Source organism: Stegostoma tigrinum, chromosome 7, assembly GCF_030684315.1.
Source record: "Stegostoma tigrinum isolate sSteTig4 chromosome 7, sSteTig4.hap1, whole genome shotgun sequence".
NCBI lineage: Eukaryota > Metazoa > Chordata > Chondrichthyes > Orectolobiformes > Stegostomatidae > Stegostoma > Stegostoma tigrinum.
Window position 1 is genome coordinate 47,407,004 of NC_081360.1, and position 15,151 is coordinate 47,422,154.

Genomic DNA, 15,151 nt, shown 5'->3' on the forward strand with positions numbered 1-15,151 from the left:
CGGGATGTTACGAAAAGCGAAGCAGAAAACAATCCTTCTTTCTTCTTCAGAGGTAACAAAGTAGAGAGCTGGATGAACACAGCAGGTCAAGCAGCATCAGAGGAGCAGGAAAGCTGACGTTTTGGGTCTGGGCCCTTCTTCAGGACCCTGTTCCTCTGATGCTGCTTGGCCTGCTGTGTTCATCCGGCCCTACGCCTTGTTATCTCAGATTCTCCAGCATCGGCAGTTCCCACGATCTCTGAATCTTCTTTCTTCTTCGGTTTCCCAGTTGTATATTAATTGCTTTTGTAAATTGTGCATGATCTATTTTGTATTTTGTTTATTTTGTGCTGTGTAAATAAGAAAGATGCACTGGTGACTGAAAATCCTGGATTGTGAACACACTCCGGATATTATCCTGATGGATTTAAATTGAAATTTTTCTTTGATGCAAGTCGTATTGATTCAAGTAGTGGTTTTCGGAATGGCATCAATGGGGTTTTCCTGGAGTTGGGTAATGTCAGTCTTCATTATAAATATGAACAGACTGTATTCAAAACATGAGAGAGCTTTTGATATATACGAAATTGTATTCCAGTTTAATGATCAGCATCTTCAGGAAAGGACATCTGTTTTGCATAAATATCACCATTGGGTTCTGGCCACTGTTGACAGATGAGGACTGGAAAACACACACAAACTAATGCACATTTATTAACTACTAACACTATTTACAGAGGTTTGGTTCTGCTGGGCTCCATTACAGCTTTTTCTCAGGTAGATCTAAGTTCCACTGATGGTGCATGCCAGCTACTAACACAACAACATCCCACTTCCTACAGACAAAGGGGGTGGCCATGGGTACCCACATGGGCCCAAGCTATGCCTGCCTCTTTGTAGGTTATGTGGAACAGTCCCTCTTCCGCACCTACACAGGCCCCAAACCCCACCTCTTCCTCCGGTACATTGATGACTATTGGCGCCGCCTCTTGCTCCCCAGAGGAGCTCGAACAGTTCATCCACTTTACCAACACCTTCCACCTCAACCTCAAGTTCACCTGGGCCATCTCCAACACATCCCTCACCTTCCTGGACCGCTCAGTCTCCATCTCAGGTAACCAGCTAGAAACTGATGTCCATTTCAAGCCCACTGACACCCACAGCTACCTAGAATACACCTCCTCCCACCCACCCTCCTGCAAAAATTCCATCCCCTATTCCCAATTCCTCCGCCGCATCTGCTCCCAGGATGAGGCATTCCACTCCTGCACATCCCAGATGTCCACGTTCTTCAAGGACTGCAACTTCCCCCCCCCGCCCCAGCAGTGGTTGAGAACGCCCTTGACTGCGTCTCCCGCATTTCCTGCAACACATCCCTCACACCCTGCCCCCGCCACAACCGCCCCCAGAGGATCCCCCTCGTTCTCATGTACCACCCCACCAACCTCCAGATACAACGTATCATCCTCCGACACTTCCGCCATCTACAATCCAACTCCACCACCCAAGCTATTTTTCCATCGCCACCCTTGTCTGCCTTCCGGAGAGACCACTCTCTCCGCAACTCCCTTGTCCGCTCCACAGTCCCCTCCAACCCTACCACACCCGGCACCTTCCCCTGCAACCGCAGGAAGTGCTGCACTTGCACCCACACCTCCTCCCTCACCCCCATCCCAGGCCCCAAGATGACCTTCCATTATCAAGCAGATGTTCACCTGCACATCTGCCAATGTGGTGTATTGTATCCATTGTACCCGGTGTGGCTTCCTCCACATTGGGGAAACCAAGCGGAGGCTTGGGGACCGCTTTGCAGAACACCTCTGCTCGGTTCGCAACAAACAACTGCACCTCCCAGTCGCTAACCATTTCAACTCCCCCTCCCATTCCTCAGAAGACATGTCCATCATGGGCCTCCTGCAGTGCCACAATGATGCCACCCGAAGGTTGCAGGAACAGCAACTCATATTCCGCTTGGGAACCCTGCAGCCCAATGTGGACTTCACAAGCTTCAAAATCTCCCCTTCCCCCACTGCATCACAAACCCAGCCCAGCTCATCCCCTCTCCCCACTGCATCCCAAAACCAGCCCAGCCTGTCTCTGCTTCCCTAATCTGTTCTTCCTCTCACCCATCCCTTCCTCCCACCCCAAGCCGCACCCCCATCTACCTACTAACCTCATCCCACCTCCTTGACCTGTCCATCTTCCCTGGACTGACCTATCCCCTCCCTACCTCCCCACCCATACTCTCCACTGCACCTATCTTCTCCTCGGTCCATCTTCAGTCTGCCTCCCCCCTCTCCCTATTTATTTCAGAATCCTCTCCCCATCCCCCTTTTCTGATGAAGGGTCTAGGCCCGAAACATCAGCTTTTGTGCTTCTAAGATGCTGCTTGGCCTGCTGTGTTCATCCAGCCCCACACTTTATCATCTTGGATTCTCCAGCATCTGCAGTTCCCATTATCTCTGATCACAACTTTAAATCCCTGATGCTATAGGGTATGTGGCTGGAGTTTAGGAGCAAAACAAATTGCTGAAATTAAAAATTTATTTATTTTTCTTATACACTTAGATAGTTACATCCAATACCTACAAACTCCTGCAAAAGCAAACTGCTTCCGTTGCAGAAACATGAAACAAATAGCTAAAAAGCTGGGAATGCTAGGGTAGCAACTGTGGCGAGAAACGCTGCAGGCTGATGGCTGCCCATCAGAGGAGAGATGAAAGTCCATCCACCTTAAACTTTAAGATAATAAAATGTGAGGCTGGATGAACACAGCAGGCCAAGCAGCATCTCAGGAGCACAAAAGCTGACGTTTCGGGCCTAGACCCTTCATCAGAGAGCGGGATGGGGGGAGGGAACTGGAATAAATAGGGAGAGAGGGGGAGGCGGACCGAAGATGGAGAGTAAAGAAGATAGGTGGAGAGAGTGTAGGTGGGGAGGTAGGGAGGGGATAGGTCAGTCCAGGGAAGACGGACAGGTCAAGGAGGTGGGATGAGGTTAGTAGGTAGCTGGGGGTGCAGCTTGGGGTGGGAGGAAGGGATGGGTGAGAGGAAGAACCGGTTAGGGAGGCAGAGACAGGTTGGACTGGTTTTGGGATGCAGTGGGTGGGGGGGAAGAGCTGGGCTGGTTGTGTGGTGCAGTGGGGGGAGGGGACGAACTGGGCTGGTTTAGGGATGCAGTAGGGGAAGGGGAGATTTTGAAACTGGTGAAGTCCACATTGATACCATATGGCTGCAGGGTTCCCAGGCGGAATATGAGTTGCTGTTCCTGCAACCTTCGGGTGGCATCATTGTGGCAGTGCAGGAGGCCCATGATGGACATGTCATCAAGAGAATGGGAGGGGGAGTGGAAATGGTTTGCGACTGGGAGGTGCAGTTGTTTGTTGCGAACTGAGCGGAGGTGTTCTGCAAAGCGGTCCCCAAGCCTCCGCTTGGTTTCCCCAATGTAGAGGAAGCCGCACCGGGTACAGTGGATGCAGTATACCACATTGGCAGATGTGCAGGTGAACCTCTGCTTGATGTGGAATGTCATCTTGGGGCCTGGGATGGGGGTGAGGGAGGAGGTGTGGGGACAAGTGTAGCATTTCCTGCGGTTGCAGGGGAAGGTGCCGGGTGTGGTGGGGTTGGAGGGCAGTGTGGAGCGAACAAGGGAGTCACGGAGAGAGTGGTCTCTCCGGAAAGCAGACAGGGGTGGGGATGGAAAAATGTCTTGGGTGGTGGGGTCGGATTGTAAATGGCGGAAGTGTCGGAGGATCCTCCGACACTTCCGCCATTTACACATCCTCCGACACATCCGCCATTTACAATCCTCCGACACTTCTGCCATTTACAATCCTCCGACACTTCCGCCATTTACAATCCTCTTGGAATCTCCAGCATCTGCAGTTCCCATTATCTCTGATACTACCTTAAACTTTAACTTTGTTTCTCTCTCCCTTTAAACAAAACCTTTGACTGTTTCTCTTCAACAGATTGATTTATTTTCGTGGAGCTGCAAATTCACTGCAGGAATTTCGACAGGAATTTTATTTTAATCTCCCATTGTACTTCTGTTAAAAACAAAACTTCTAAAATATTGGTTTACAGATAATCATTTTATACTTAAATCCTTCTCAATTTTATTTAGACACTATGAAGGTATTTTACTTTTGACATGCTTGGGAGCTTTAAAAGTCTGTAACAGATTCCCGTGTATTGACTGATCTTGCAGCCCAATCCTTTGCCTCTGCAAATACGTCCACAGGTTCGTTGCTGCTTGTTATTCCACATGAAGCAATTTGATCGCAGGAATAAATGCACAAACAATGACTCCCTACTCAATCCGCATTTTATTATGTACTGTGACTTGTATCTAAGTTGCAGCGAACGCTTCTACAAGAGTCTGTAGCTCTGTCAGAGACGAAAAACAACCTCAATCAGAGCCCGCGCCAGCTCCCAGACCAGGCGACGCATGTCCGATGCCGCGTGGGTGGGGGTGGGGCCATTCGCCGACCGTCTCATAGTGAACAAATGAGAACGAATGAAAAGTTGAACCAGTTCCCCCACGAACTTGCTGCAAACCCGATAGGCGCCTCCCGTCAGTGTCGTAAAATATTGTCAAACGGTAAGTGAAACACAATGACGGACTGTACCTTTATTAATGCTGCCCCGGCAACTCAGCCAGAGCCTCGTTAGCGCAGTAGGTAGCGCGTCAGTCTCATAATCTGAAGGTCGTGAGTTCGATCCTCACACGGGGCACAGTGTATACTTGTTTTAACATATTGGTTTACAGATCCGTGCAAAACTTTTGGCAATTATATTATGAAGGTTTTAACGGGCTCTACATTTTTGACAAGTGAAGTCGTTCTCAGTTACACAATATTATAAAGATGCCATCTCCTGTATTAGTGCTTCTAATGGAGAGCCTAATTAATGACATTGACTGCGCTTGTTCCACTTCCTGTATTTCTGCATTCACAGCGTCACGTTTATCCCAAAACCATAATACCATTCTGTTTGTCTTCACTCACCAAAGCCTCTATATTTAAATAATCATTCTCCGTGTTTTCTGCCACTTGCAGCATTCTGCCACCACTGCAGGAGATGGAGGAGATACTAAACAAGTATTTTGCATGCAGCGTTGGTAAGAACTGCCGATGCTGAAATCTGAGATAATGAGGTATGGAGCTGAATGAATAAAGCAGGCCAAACAGTAGCAGAGGAACCGGAAAGTTGACCTTTTGGTTCTGGACCCTTCTTCAGAAAAGTATTTTGCATTAGTGCTTCTCATGGAGAAGGATGCAGAAGATAGGGAAAGTGGTGACATAAATAGCAACATCTTGAAAAATTGCAATATTACAAGTGTTAGCTGTCTTAAAGCACATAACGGTGGATAAATGCCCTAGAGCTGATCTGGTGTACCCTAGAACTCTGTGAGAATCTAGGGAAGTGATTACTGGGCCCATTGCTGAGCAATTTGATTCATTGATATCCACAGGAGAGGTGCCACAAGTCTGGAGATTAGCTAACTGGTGCCACTATTTGAGAAGGGTGGTAAGGAAAAGCTAGGGAACTGTAGGCCGGTGAGCCTAACACTGGTGGTGGGCAAGTTGTTGGAGGGAATCCTGAGGGACAGGATATACATGTATTTGGAAAGACAAGGACTGGTAAGGGATAGGCAACATGGCTTTGTGCATGGGAAATCATCTTACAAACTTGATTGAGTTTTTTGAAGTGAAGAAGAGGGTTGATGAGGGTAGAGTGGTGGATGTGATCTATCTGAACTTCAGTAAGATATTCTACAAGGTTCCTCATGGTGGACTGGTTAGAAGGTTAGATCACATGGAATACAGGGAGAGATAGCCATTTGGATACAGAACTGGCTCAAAGATAGAACATAGGTGGTGGTGGAGGTAAGTTGTTGTTCAGACTGGAGGCCTGTGACCAGCGGGCTGCCACAGGGATCGATGCTGGGTCCACTGCTTTTTACCATTTATATAAATGATTTGGATGTCAACATAGGAGGTATGGTTAGGAAGTTTACAGATGACACCAACATTGTAGGTGTAGTGGTCAGCAAAGGTTACATCAGAGTGCAACAGGGACTTGATCAGATGGGCCAATGGGCAAAGGAGTGGCAGGTAGAGTTTAATTTAGATAAATGTGAGGTGCTGCATTTTGGGAAGGCAAATCAGGGCAGAATTTATATACTTAATAGTATGGCCCTGGGGAGCGTTGCTGAACAAAGAGACCTTGGAGTTTAGGTTAATAGTTCCTTGAAAGTGGAGTTTCAGGTAGATAGGATAATGAAGAAGTCATTTGATACGCTTGCTTCTATTGGTCAGTGCACTGGGGAGTTGGGAGGTTATGCTGTGGCTGTACAGGACATTGGTTAGGCCACTTTTGGAATACTGTGTGCAGTTCCGGTCTCCCTGCTGTAGGAAGGAAGTTGTGAAATGTGATCAGAGATAATGGGAACTGCAGATGCTGGAGAATCTGAGATAACAAAGTGTGGAGCTGAATGAACACAGCAGGCCAAGCAGCATCTTAGGAGCACAAAAGCTGATGTTTCGGGTCTAGACCCTTCATCAGAAAATGGGGATGGGGAAAGGATTCTGAAATAAATAGGGAGAAGAGAGGGAGGCGGACTGAAGATGGATAGAGGAGAAGATGGATGGAGAGGAGAGTATAGGTGGGGAGGTAAGGAGGAGATAGGTCAGAACGGGGAGGACGGACATGTCAAGGGGGCAGGATGAGGTTAGTAGGTAGGAAATGGAGTTGCGGCTTGAGGTGGGAGGAGGGGATAGGTGAGAGAAAGAACAGGTTAGGCAGGTGGGGACGAGCTGAGCTGGTTTTGGGATGCAGTGGAGGGAGGGGAGATTTTGAATCCGGTGAAATCTACAATGATACCATTGGGCTGCAGGGTTCCCAAGCGGAATATGAAAGGGTTCAGAAAAGCTTTGCAAGGGTGTTGCCAAAGTTGGAGAGTATGAGCTATAGGGAGAGGCTGAATAGGCTAGGGCTACTTTTCATGGAAAGCAGAGGCTGAGGTGCAACCTTATAGAGGTTTATAAGATCATGAGGACCACGGATAGGGTGAATAGCCAAGGCCTTTTTCCTAGGCTTGGGAAGTCCAAAACTAGAAGGCATAGGTTTTAAGGTGAGAGGGGAAAAATTTAAAAGGGACCTTAGTGGCAACTTTTTCACGCAGAGGGTGGTGCATGTATGTAATGAGCTTCCAGAGGAAGTGGTGGAGGCTAGTATAATTACAACATTTAGAAGGCATCTGGATGGTTATACGAATAGGAAGGATTTAGAGGATATAAGCCAAATGCAGACAAATTGGACTAGATTAATTTAGGATATTTGGTTGGCATGGACGAGTGGACCGAAGCGTCCTTTTCCAATCTGTACAGTTCTATGACGCTAAATACATCTTCGCCTCAGCATACTCTTCAGTAATCTAATAAATATTGTATCCTCCATCACATTCTGTCTTCTGATCAACGACATCAAATCTGAATTTTTTCTGAAGTAGAGTCCCAACCCAAAATGTCAGCTTTCCTGCTGCTCTGATACTGCCTGGCCTGCGGTGTTCCTCCAACTGCACACTGTGCCATCTGAATCACAATGTCTGTTAGAGAAGGGAATCCACTATCCTTGCCTGATCTGGCATCCTGTACCTCTAGACCACAGAAATGCCTTCTAAGTGTTTCAAAATAGCTACAAGCTCTAAAGTGAAGAATGAAACCAGATGGTCGTCCCAGCATTGACCTAGGCACTGGAAACGACACCACATCCTCAGTCCTGTTGATCTTACAAAGTCCTCCTTACTAAAACCTGAGGGCTCGTATCAAAATTGGAAGAGCTGTCTCACAGACAAGTCAATCAACAAATGGACATAGACGTACTCACAAAATCTTACAGACAATTTTCCTGATACTACTACCACCATTCCTGGAGATGTTCTGTCCCACATTAGCACAGACTCACCAGAGGTGACAGCATGGGTATGCTTTTGGGATGAAATTACCCTGGATGCTCTCATCATTAACTTTTGACACCATGAAATCTCCTGGCACCAGGGAAAACATGGACAATGAAACCTCACACTGGTTACCACGTACCACCTCCACATTTAGATACCCTCCATCATGTAGTGTAGTACTCCCACTGTGATTGATGAAACATACTTCAGAAATTAAAAACTGGACAAATATAAAGTGCTGTGGGCTATTAGCAAAAGCAAAAGTGTATTCAAGCACAACCTGTAACCTCACAGCTGTGTATTCCCCAATCTACAATTATCATGAAGCTGGGAGTTCAGTCAATGAAGTGCACAGGAGACCATGCCAGGAGTAGCATCAGGCATAATTATAAATGAGGTATCAACCTGATGAAATTACAATCTATGTATATTTGCATGGCTAACAGCAGAAGCAACATGTGACAGACAGGATTAAGTAATCCCGTAACCAATGGACAAGGTCTTATCTCAGCCAAGAAATTTTTGAACGTAAAATGTCAACTCTGTTCTCTCTCCACAGATGCTGCCAGACCTGTTCAGTATCTCCAGCATTTTCTGTTTTTATTTAAGAGCAAAAGCAGACATTATTGTTAGGCAGAGCTGTTGTTAAATGTGCACCTAAAGGTAGCTGAAATATATAGCAATGTGTAGTGAGAGGTGAGGGACATCATGCATTTGAGTTAAGATCAGCGGTAGAAGAGTTATAAAAACTATGTTTAGTTAGGACTTACGCAATTCAGGGTAGTTGTGAAGTCTCTAATAGCCCAATACACCTGAGTAAGGGAGGTTAAAAAGCCCAGTAATAGCAACTGAGCAAGGTTACTCGTCAGGGAAAAAAAAGATACCTGGGGGCAGTTTTAATTTGGTGAAGCTAACTGTAATTGAAATGCCAGAGTTATGCTTGTGAATGAACAATGCAGTCCAGAGGACTGTATACTTAGGAAAGGTTGGTGACTGACCAGAATGGGAATAGTTGTTAAGATGTTCTATGACCAAAAAGCTCTCTTGAGACATTTTCAAGACCATATTGACAATAGTGAAGAATTTAATCCCTTCTGAAGTTTAATGAGATTTGGTGACCAATGCGCCATCGGTGTCTGAGGCAATTGCTGAGAAATCCATGGGATCCATCTAAATGTTCACTATGGGATGTTCAGTCACAGAATATTCCACATATTTTAATTCTGGGTATTAGAATATAAGTCATGCATTTATTGTAGATTTTATTATTGTTTCAAAATTGTATTATGAAGCTTACTGTTGTTTGTTCAAAAACATGGAACTTTGTCACTTTATTTTCTAAGTTCCCTAGATTTCACACTTTGTCAACTTTATAAATAACTGTTCCTGATCTCTAATCCAACCACAACATCAATTTGGTGTTCTGTCTGGGATCATAACAGAAGTAGGAAGATTCCTGTTGTTGATGCTATGAAGGAAGTGGATTACCCTGTGATCTCTGCCACTTGCCACACATTTGTGGGAAAGTGATCTCACAGTCTGTACATCAGTATGATGTTAATTGATGTTGCTTCTTTACAGTGCCATAGCCCTGATACCGAGAATGTTTGTAAATCCAGACCACTCAACCAGCAGCTCCCCATTCTATCACACCTTGCTGCACACCCAGCACCCCCTCCAGTGACCTGACTCTCCCAGTTGCAGTGTGTCAGTTTCTCTTCCTTAATTTACCTACATTAGGGAAGTCCAAGCATGTGAAGGATATCACTCAGCCAGTAGTTGGCAGCTGATGTACCAGAGATGGGAAATGTTGCAAGGATCATGTAACATTTGAGGTTGTAATTAAGGCATAAAAGCAGAAATTTCTTGACATGCATGGAGTGGTCAACAGCAAACTGCCAAATCCATAAGGCTAACTATAGAGCGGCACAGATCATCCTGTGACTTAGGGCAGTTTGCAGCTTGTGGGTTCCTTACCACACAATTGCTGAGTTATTTACATTACTAGTAACAATGTGCATGTTAAACATTCAGTTTTTGTGCCCATAACTTCTGTCTTTGTATCTCTTAAGATGGATTATTTTCAGATCTGTAAGGTACCTTGGGACATTTTACTACACACAAGTTGCAATGTAAAAACATTTATCTAAAACATTGTTTTATCGTAGGACATTGAACAACTCTAACAAAGCTTAAGACTATTCAGACCAAAGAAATATTACACTTTCATTGTAGCAAGGCAACTGGTGGTGATTTAACCTGAATCTCCAAATGCATCAGGCAAGGGCTGAGGCCTTCATGGTAAACTCAGCCAGTATAGGAATTCAACCTGTGCTGCTGGCATCATTCTACAGCTGTCCAGTTCACTGAACTAAGCAGACATTTTCCATTTGCCCAATGCCACGTTAAATGTTCACCACCTTCACACTGGCACAGACTTCTTATAGTGTTTCAATTGCTATCAAGTCAAGTCACCATAGTCTTTGCAGACCATAGGCTGCTATCTCGTTCGAGAGAGATGAAGAGTGGTGATTTAACTTGAGGGCCACCATACCTCAGGCAAGGGAAGAGGTTTAGAAGGTGAGTCATTTGTGGTAACCTCAGCCTGTGTGGGGATTGAACCCATACTGCTTCGCAAATTAACAGTCCACACATCTGACCAAAATCCACCCATGTTCCATCTATCGGACACAATAACTTCCCAAGGTTTTCTCAACAGCTCCCAAACCTACCTTCCAGAAAACAAGTTCAGCAGATGGATGGGAATACCACCAGCAACAAGTTCCCCTCCATCTCTGCACCATCCTTACTTGGAAATATATTGTCATTTCTCCTTTGTTGCTGGGTCAATCTTGGAATCCCATTCCAAACCTGAGCCAAAAATCAGAACATCCTGACCCAACTGTCAGGAAATTCAACATTTCATAAACAGATTTATTGTAATGAAATGTTTACTTCATCATTGTAAGAAACTCATATAAACATTGTAATTTGTAAGATTGTAAAATGATATTTGGTTAATACTTGGGATATAGAGATGTTTATTGCAAAAGTGAGGGATAAAAGCAACCCACAGCACTGTGCTTTTCTGCCAAATTGTCTAATTAAACTGTGCAAAACCATTGTGTCTTAAATCAGACAGCAAAAACTTTGTGAAAGTAAGGCAGTGTTCAAAAGGGAATTAGGAATGAACAATAAATGCTGGCCTCACCAATGATGCTCATTTCTCAGTACAATTAAAAAGGCAGAGAAATAAACAGGAACTGGTGGTATGTTTTGACGCCAGTGCTCTGCCATCAGCTGTCACTGAGACAGGTGCCACAAGACTGGATTCTGGGGGGAATGGACGATTGAAAACGCAGCACTCCCAGCTCCACTCTTCGGTAAGAAGGGACTGCCAGCGAATACTCTGAAACCTAGAGGAGTCAACAAGTCTCCAAGTACTGTAAGGTTTTACAAGAGATAGATTGGCTTGAAAGGTGAATAGTCCAACTGGAAAGTAGGAGAATGCCTTCGCCTACTGATCCGTGCTTAGCATTGATGATCCTTTCATTATCCTTCGGAGGTAGGTCTTCCATTCTGCCAAATAATTTTATTCAATTGAAAATCACGCTGTGTTCTCGTTGTTTGATATAAGATGTTATGGATTTGTACAGTTTAATTAGACAATTTGGCAGAAAAGTGCCGTGCTGTGGGCTGGTTTTATTTCTCATTTTCTGTGTTAAGCATCTCGACAAAACAGAATATCAATTTACAATCTTACAAATTACAAAGTTTATATGAGGTTCTTACTATGACGCAATAAGTATCTCTCCGACTTTTGGTAAATCAGTTTATGAAAGGTTGAATTTCCCGAATGATGTGTCGGAATGTCTGACTTTTGGCTCAGGGTTTGGAATGACGAATGTTTATCCAAGGTCACTTTCTGGAGTGTTGATGGATCAGTGTTACACAGCGGAAATGGCAGTTCAGTGATGGCATCAGCAATAATCGTGCGATGTGCCTGAGCTGCCTGCTGTCGGCTTTAGAACCTTTTTCTTAAGGGAATGGGCTCAATGAGTCAACTCTTTGATTCACCTGAAGTAGCCGTATATTATCCAAAGATAGAAGACCCAGCGTGAATTAGTACAGGTTGTGTGGAAGGTTTATGTTCCTGTTTATCCAATTACGTTCAAGTCACTTTGTTCCTTATCCTTATTTGTAAACATGGCAGTTAGGATCGACGGTTTACTTGGGGACTTATTTAGATTTTGTACTTCAAACTTGGTAAGACCGCTGACACAAACGTTAGAATGGTTTTTTTTCAGCGTGTAATTGTAATCGCAAATACCTTGGTGGATACGCCGCAGCTGTTTGAGGTTTTTCAAATCTCTGACATGTGGGGTAATCTGTCGGTGTAATTCATCCTGCATGTGATGCTAAAAATATTCCAGCAAATGAAAATATACTACTTCTGGAAAGAAAAGCTACTGGAAAAGGGTATTATGCACACATGTTCATTACAATCATTTCCAGATTTGTTTTGAAAGCATCTGCGATGTTAACACTAAACTTCAAGAATTGCAAATTATTAGTTACCTTTTCCATCTGCTTTCTGCATTTACTTAAAATATAAACATGGTGTTTTTTTTAATAAGGAAGCGCACTGTTATTAACGTGTATCGAGGAAATTGACGAGTTCAGAATTAAATGTAATCAATAGCAGGTTGTTAGTGTTAGAACGCTTTCCGGTGAACGATAAAATCATTTATGCTTGTTTAAAAGACATCTTGTAAACATTTTTAAAAACTACTGTTCGAATACCATAAATATTGAAGTTATATCCCGTTTCTAGACCCCGGTGAGAAATCTCATAGAAACGGCATAACTGACTCCACAATTTCCTGATGATCTTCGGCTAAAGCTGCAGGGAAAGTGGGGAACATTGGTGATAGATGTTCAATTGGAATCTCAATTGATCTAAATTACTACAGTCACATGTAATCGCCCTGCTAAAGATACTGAACTGTAGAATCTGAGCGGAAATCCATAACCCTCCGGCTACGGATTAGGCACTGAGGTCAATTGAAACTGAAACCTATGTGTTAATTTGTCACGAGAGCGATTGGGAAATATCAATGCAGGATACTCACCTACTGCTAGCCAGTTTAAGAGGACAGCAACAAACGTAATTTGCCAAAAACTAGCGTCTCACTTAATTTGTTTTAAAAAAACGGAATGCCGAATGATTAAGATACAGTAACCGCAGAAAATATGGAGAAAGAAAATGGTGCCAGAAAGCGATGTTACATTTGCAACTTTCATTGGACTTTTTTTTGCTCGAACTGGTGCGGTTTCGAATAGGGCTGTACATGTTCCACAATGGTAGAAACTTTACAAAACCTATTTTTATCTCATGTTTTCTCAGGACTGGTGCTGGGTTCTGAATATGAGACGCGATTGGTGGCTAAGTTGTTTCAAAACTATAACAAGGTGATTCGTCCAGTGGAGAGCCACGATCAATTAGTTAACGTCACAGTGGGATTGCAGCTCATTCAGCTCATCAATGTGGTATGAACCAAACACATTTCTCTGTTTCAGGGAAAATGAGTCTCCATATTTACCAGATTCCCCTTGACCACATTCCACACAAACAATCCTCTTACTTAATCAGTACTTAATTATTTTACGAGTTTTAAGTAGATGAAAGGCACAACAAGATAGCAAGCAAAGACACCAGAATGGATCTGAAACTAAGTTGCAATGATATCATAAACTTTTATAATGACATTGGGTTTCAGAGCTAACTTTTACAAGCTATATTTGTCATCAACTGCCAGTGGCTGGAACTCTGAAGGACTGCAAGACCTTGAAATTCCATTGATCTTTTGGCATAAATTAATTGAGTGACCTGTGGAACCACCAGAGATACAGAGTGTAACATTTGTACAACAATATATGTAAATTCTGAGGAAAATCTAGTGACATTTGACTCCAGTATTTCTCTTTGAGACTTTTGTATTGGCAGTGCAGTATCAATGTATCAATTGTAATACTATTATTCTGATGATGCCGTGGGCACCTAATACGAATTGGACAAACTCTTCTTTAGCAGTGAAAATTATGCCAGGAATGTACCTAACATCATTAAGGATTTAAACTCCAGGGAAATGTGTCAAGCTTAGGGCACAGTTGGAGGGACAGGAATGGGTTCACCATTATTACTAGTCCAAGAGGTAAAACTTAGTCCCATCAGCTCTGTATCACCTGACAGCCTGCCTTAGTTGTTTTTTATTACTTACTACTTCAATAAAATTGAGTAAATTATGAACCTACTACCATTTAGAGGCAGGGCATGAATGGAAGCATTGGGATAGGATGGGAGCTCACCTGTTGTGAAGAACAGACTAAGGAACCAGAATGAGAGGCATCTTGCCCATTTTGTGGGACATTATGAAATCAGGGCAGAATATGGTGCCACTTCAGTGGCTGCTCATCTCCACAGTTATAGGTACTTGGAAGTTGCAAACAGCAACAAGCCTCTTCATCCTTCTCTGTCTCCTTAATCCCAAGGGATGATGGTCACTTGTTCTTAATCTTAATTCTTAGTTTCCTGTGGATCAGGTACTGCAAATGGGGGGAGGGGGGGCAAATGGGAATGCCCTGCCTGCAACTGTAGCAGACTTGACAACTTTAAGGGCATTTAAATGGTCGTTGGATAAACATATGGATAATAATGGAGTAGTGTAGGTTAGATGGGCTTCAGATTGGTTTCACAGATCGGCACAACATCGAGGGCTGAAGAGCCTGTACTGTGCTGTAATGTTCTATGTTCTGTCTGCAAATGGTAAGCAAGAAGAAGATAATGACAAGCAAGGAAGGACCAGGAGATATATTGCTTCCTTCTACAGATAGTAAGAGTGATGATGAAGGAAAAGCTGACCACTCATAAATTCTCTGAATCTCCATCTCACTTCGTGCTGTTTTGCTAAAGTTCATTTCAGCACATCCCTAGTGTCACTTGCTTCCTTAATGTCAATCTTCAGTTCACTCAGGTAAAATGAATTAATGCATGGGAAGATCTGGCTCTGGATAGCATTCAGAACATGAGAGAGCTGGACAGCTGGGTACTGAGTATTTGCCATTTTCTCAGCAGAAGTTAGAATTGAGAGCTGTCTGCTATTTCAGAATTGTAGAATTCAGAACATCATTGTATCCACCTGAAATA

The 15,151-nt window shown here is 43.8% G+C and overlaps 1 protein-coding gene and 1 non-coding gene across 3 annotated transcripts in view; both read left to right on the plus strand.

Annotated features, from left to right (window-relative positions):
* The first annotated feature begins 4,481 nt into the window (after window positions 1-4,481).
* Window positions 4,482-15,151, plus strand: part of chrna1 (cholinergic receptor, nicotinic, alpha 1 (muscle)) — a 29,186-nt gene continuing 18,516 nt past the window's right edge. The window contains exons 1-2 of one of the 2 annotated variants that reach the window (XM_048533669.2): window positions 4,482-4,581; window positions 13,352-13,494. In XM_048533669.2, coding sequence (XP_048389626.1) covers window positions 4,488-4,581; window positions 13,352-13,494 — 237 coding nt within the window. In that variant the 5' untranslated portion in view covers window positions 4,482-4,487. Of the gene's footprint in view, window positions 4,582-11,250; window positions 11,510-13,351; window positions 13,495-15,151 lie in introns of those variants that run through there. The other variant, XM_048533670.2, reaches the window with a different exon arrangement.
* On the plus strand, window positions 4,643-4,715 carry trnam-cau (transfer RNA methionine (anticodon CAU)). Its single transcript has one exon. It is a non-coding gene; the product is annotated as a tRNA-Met (tRNA).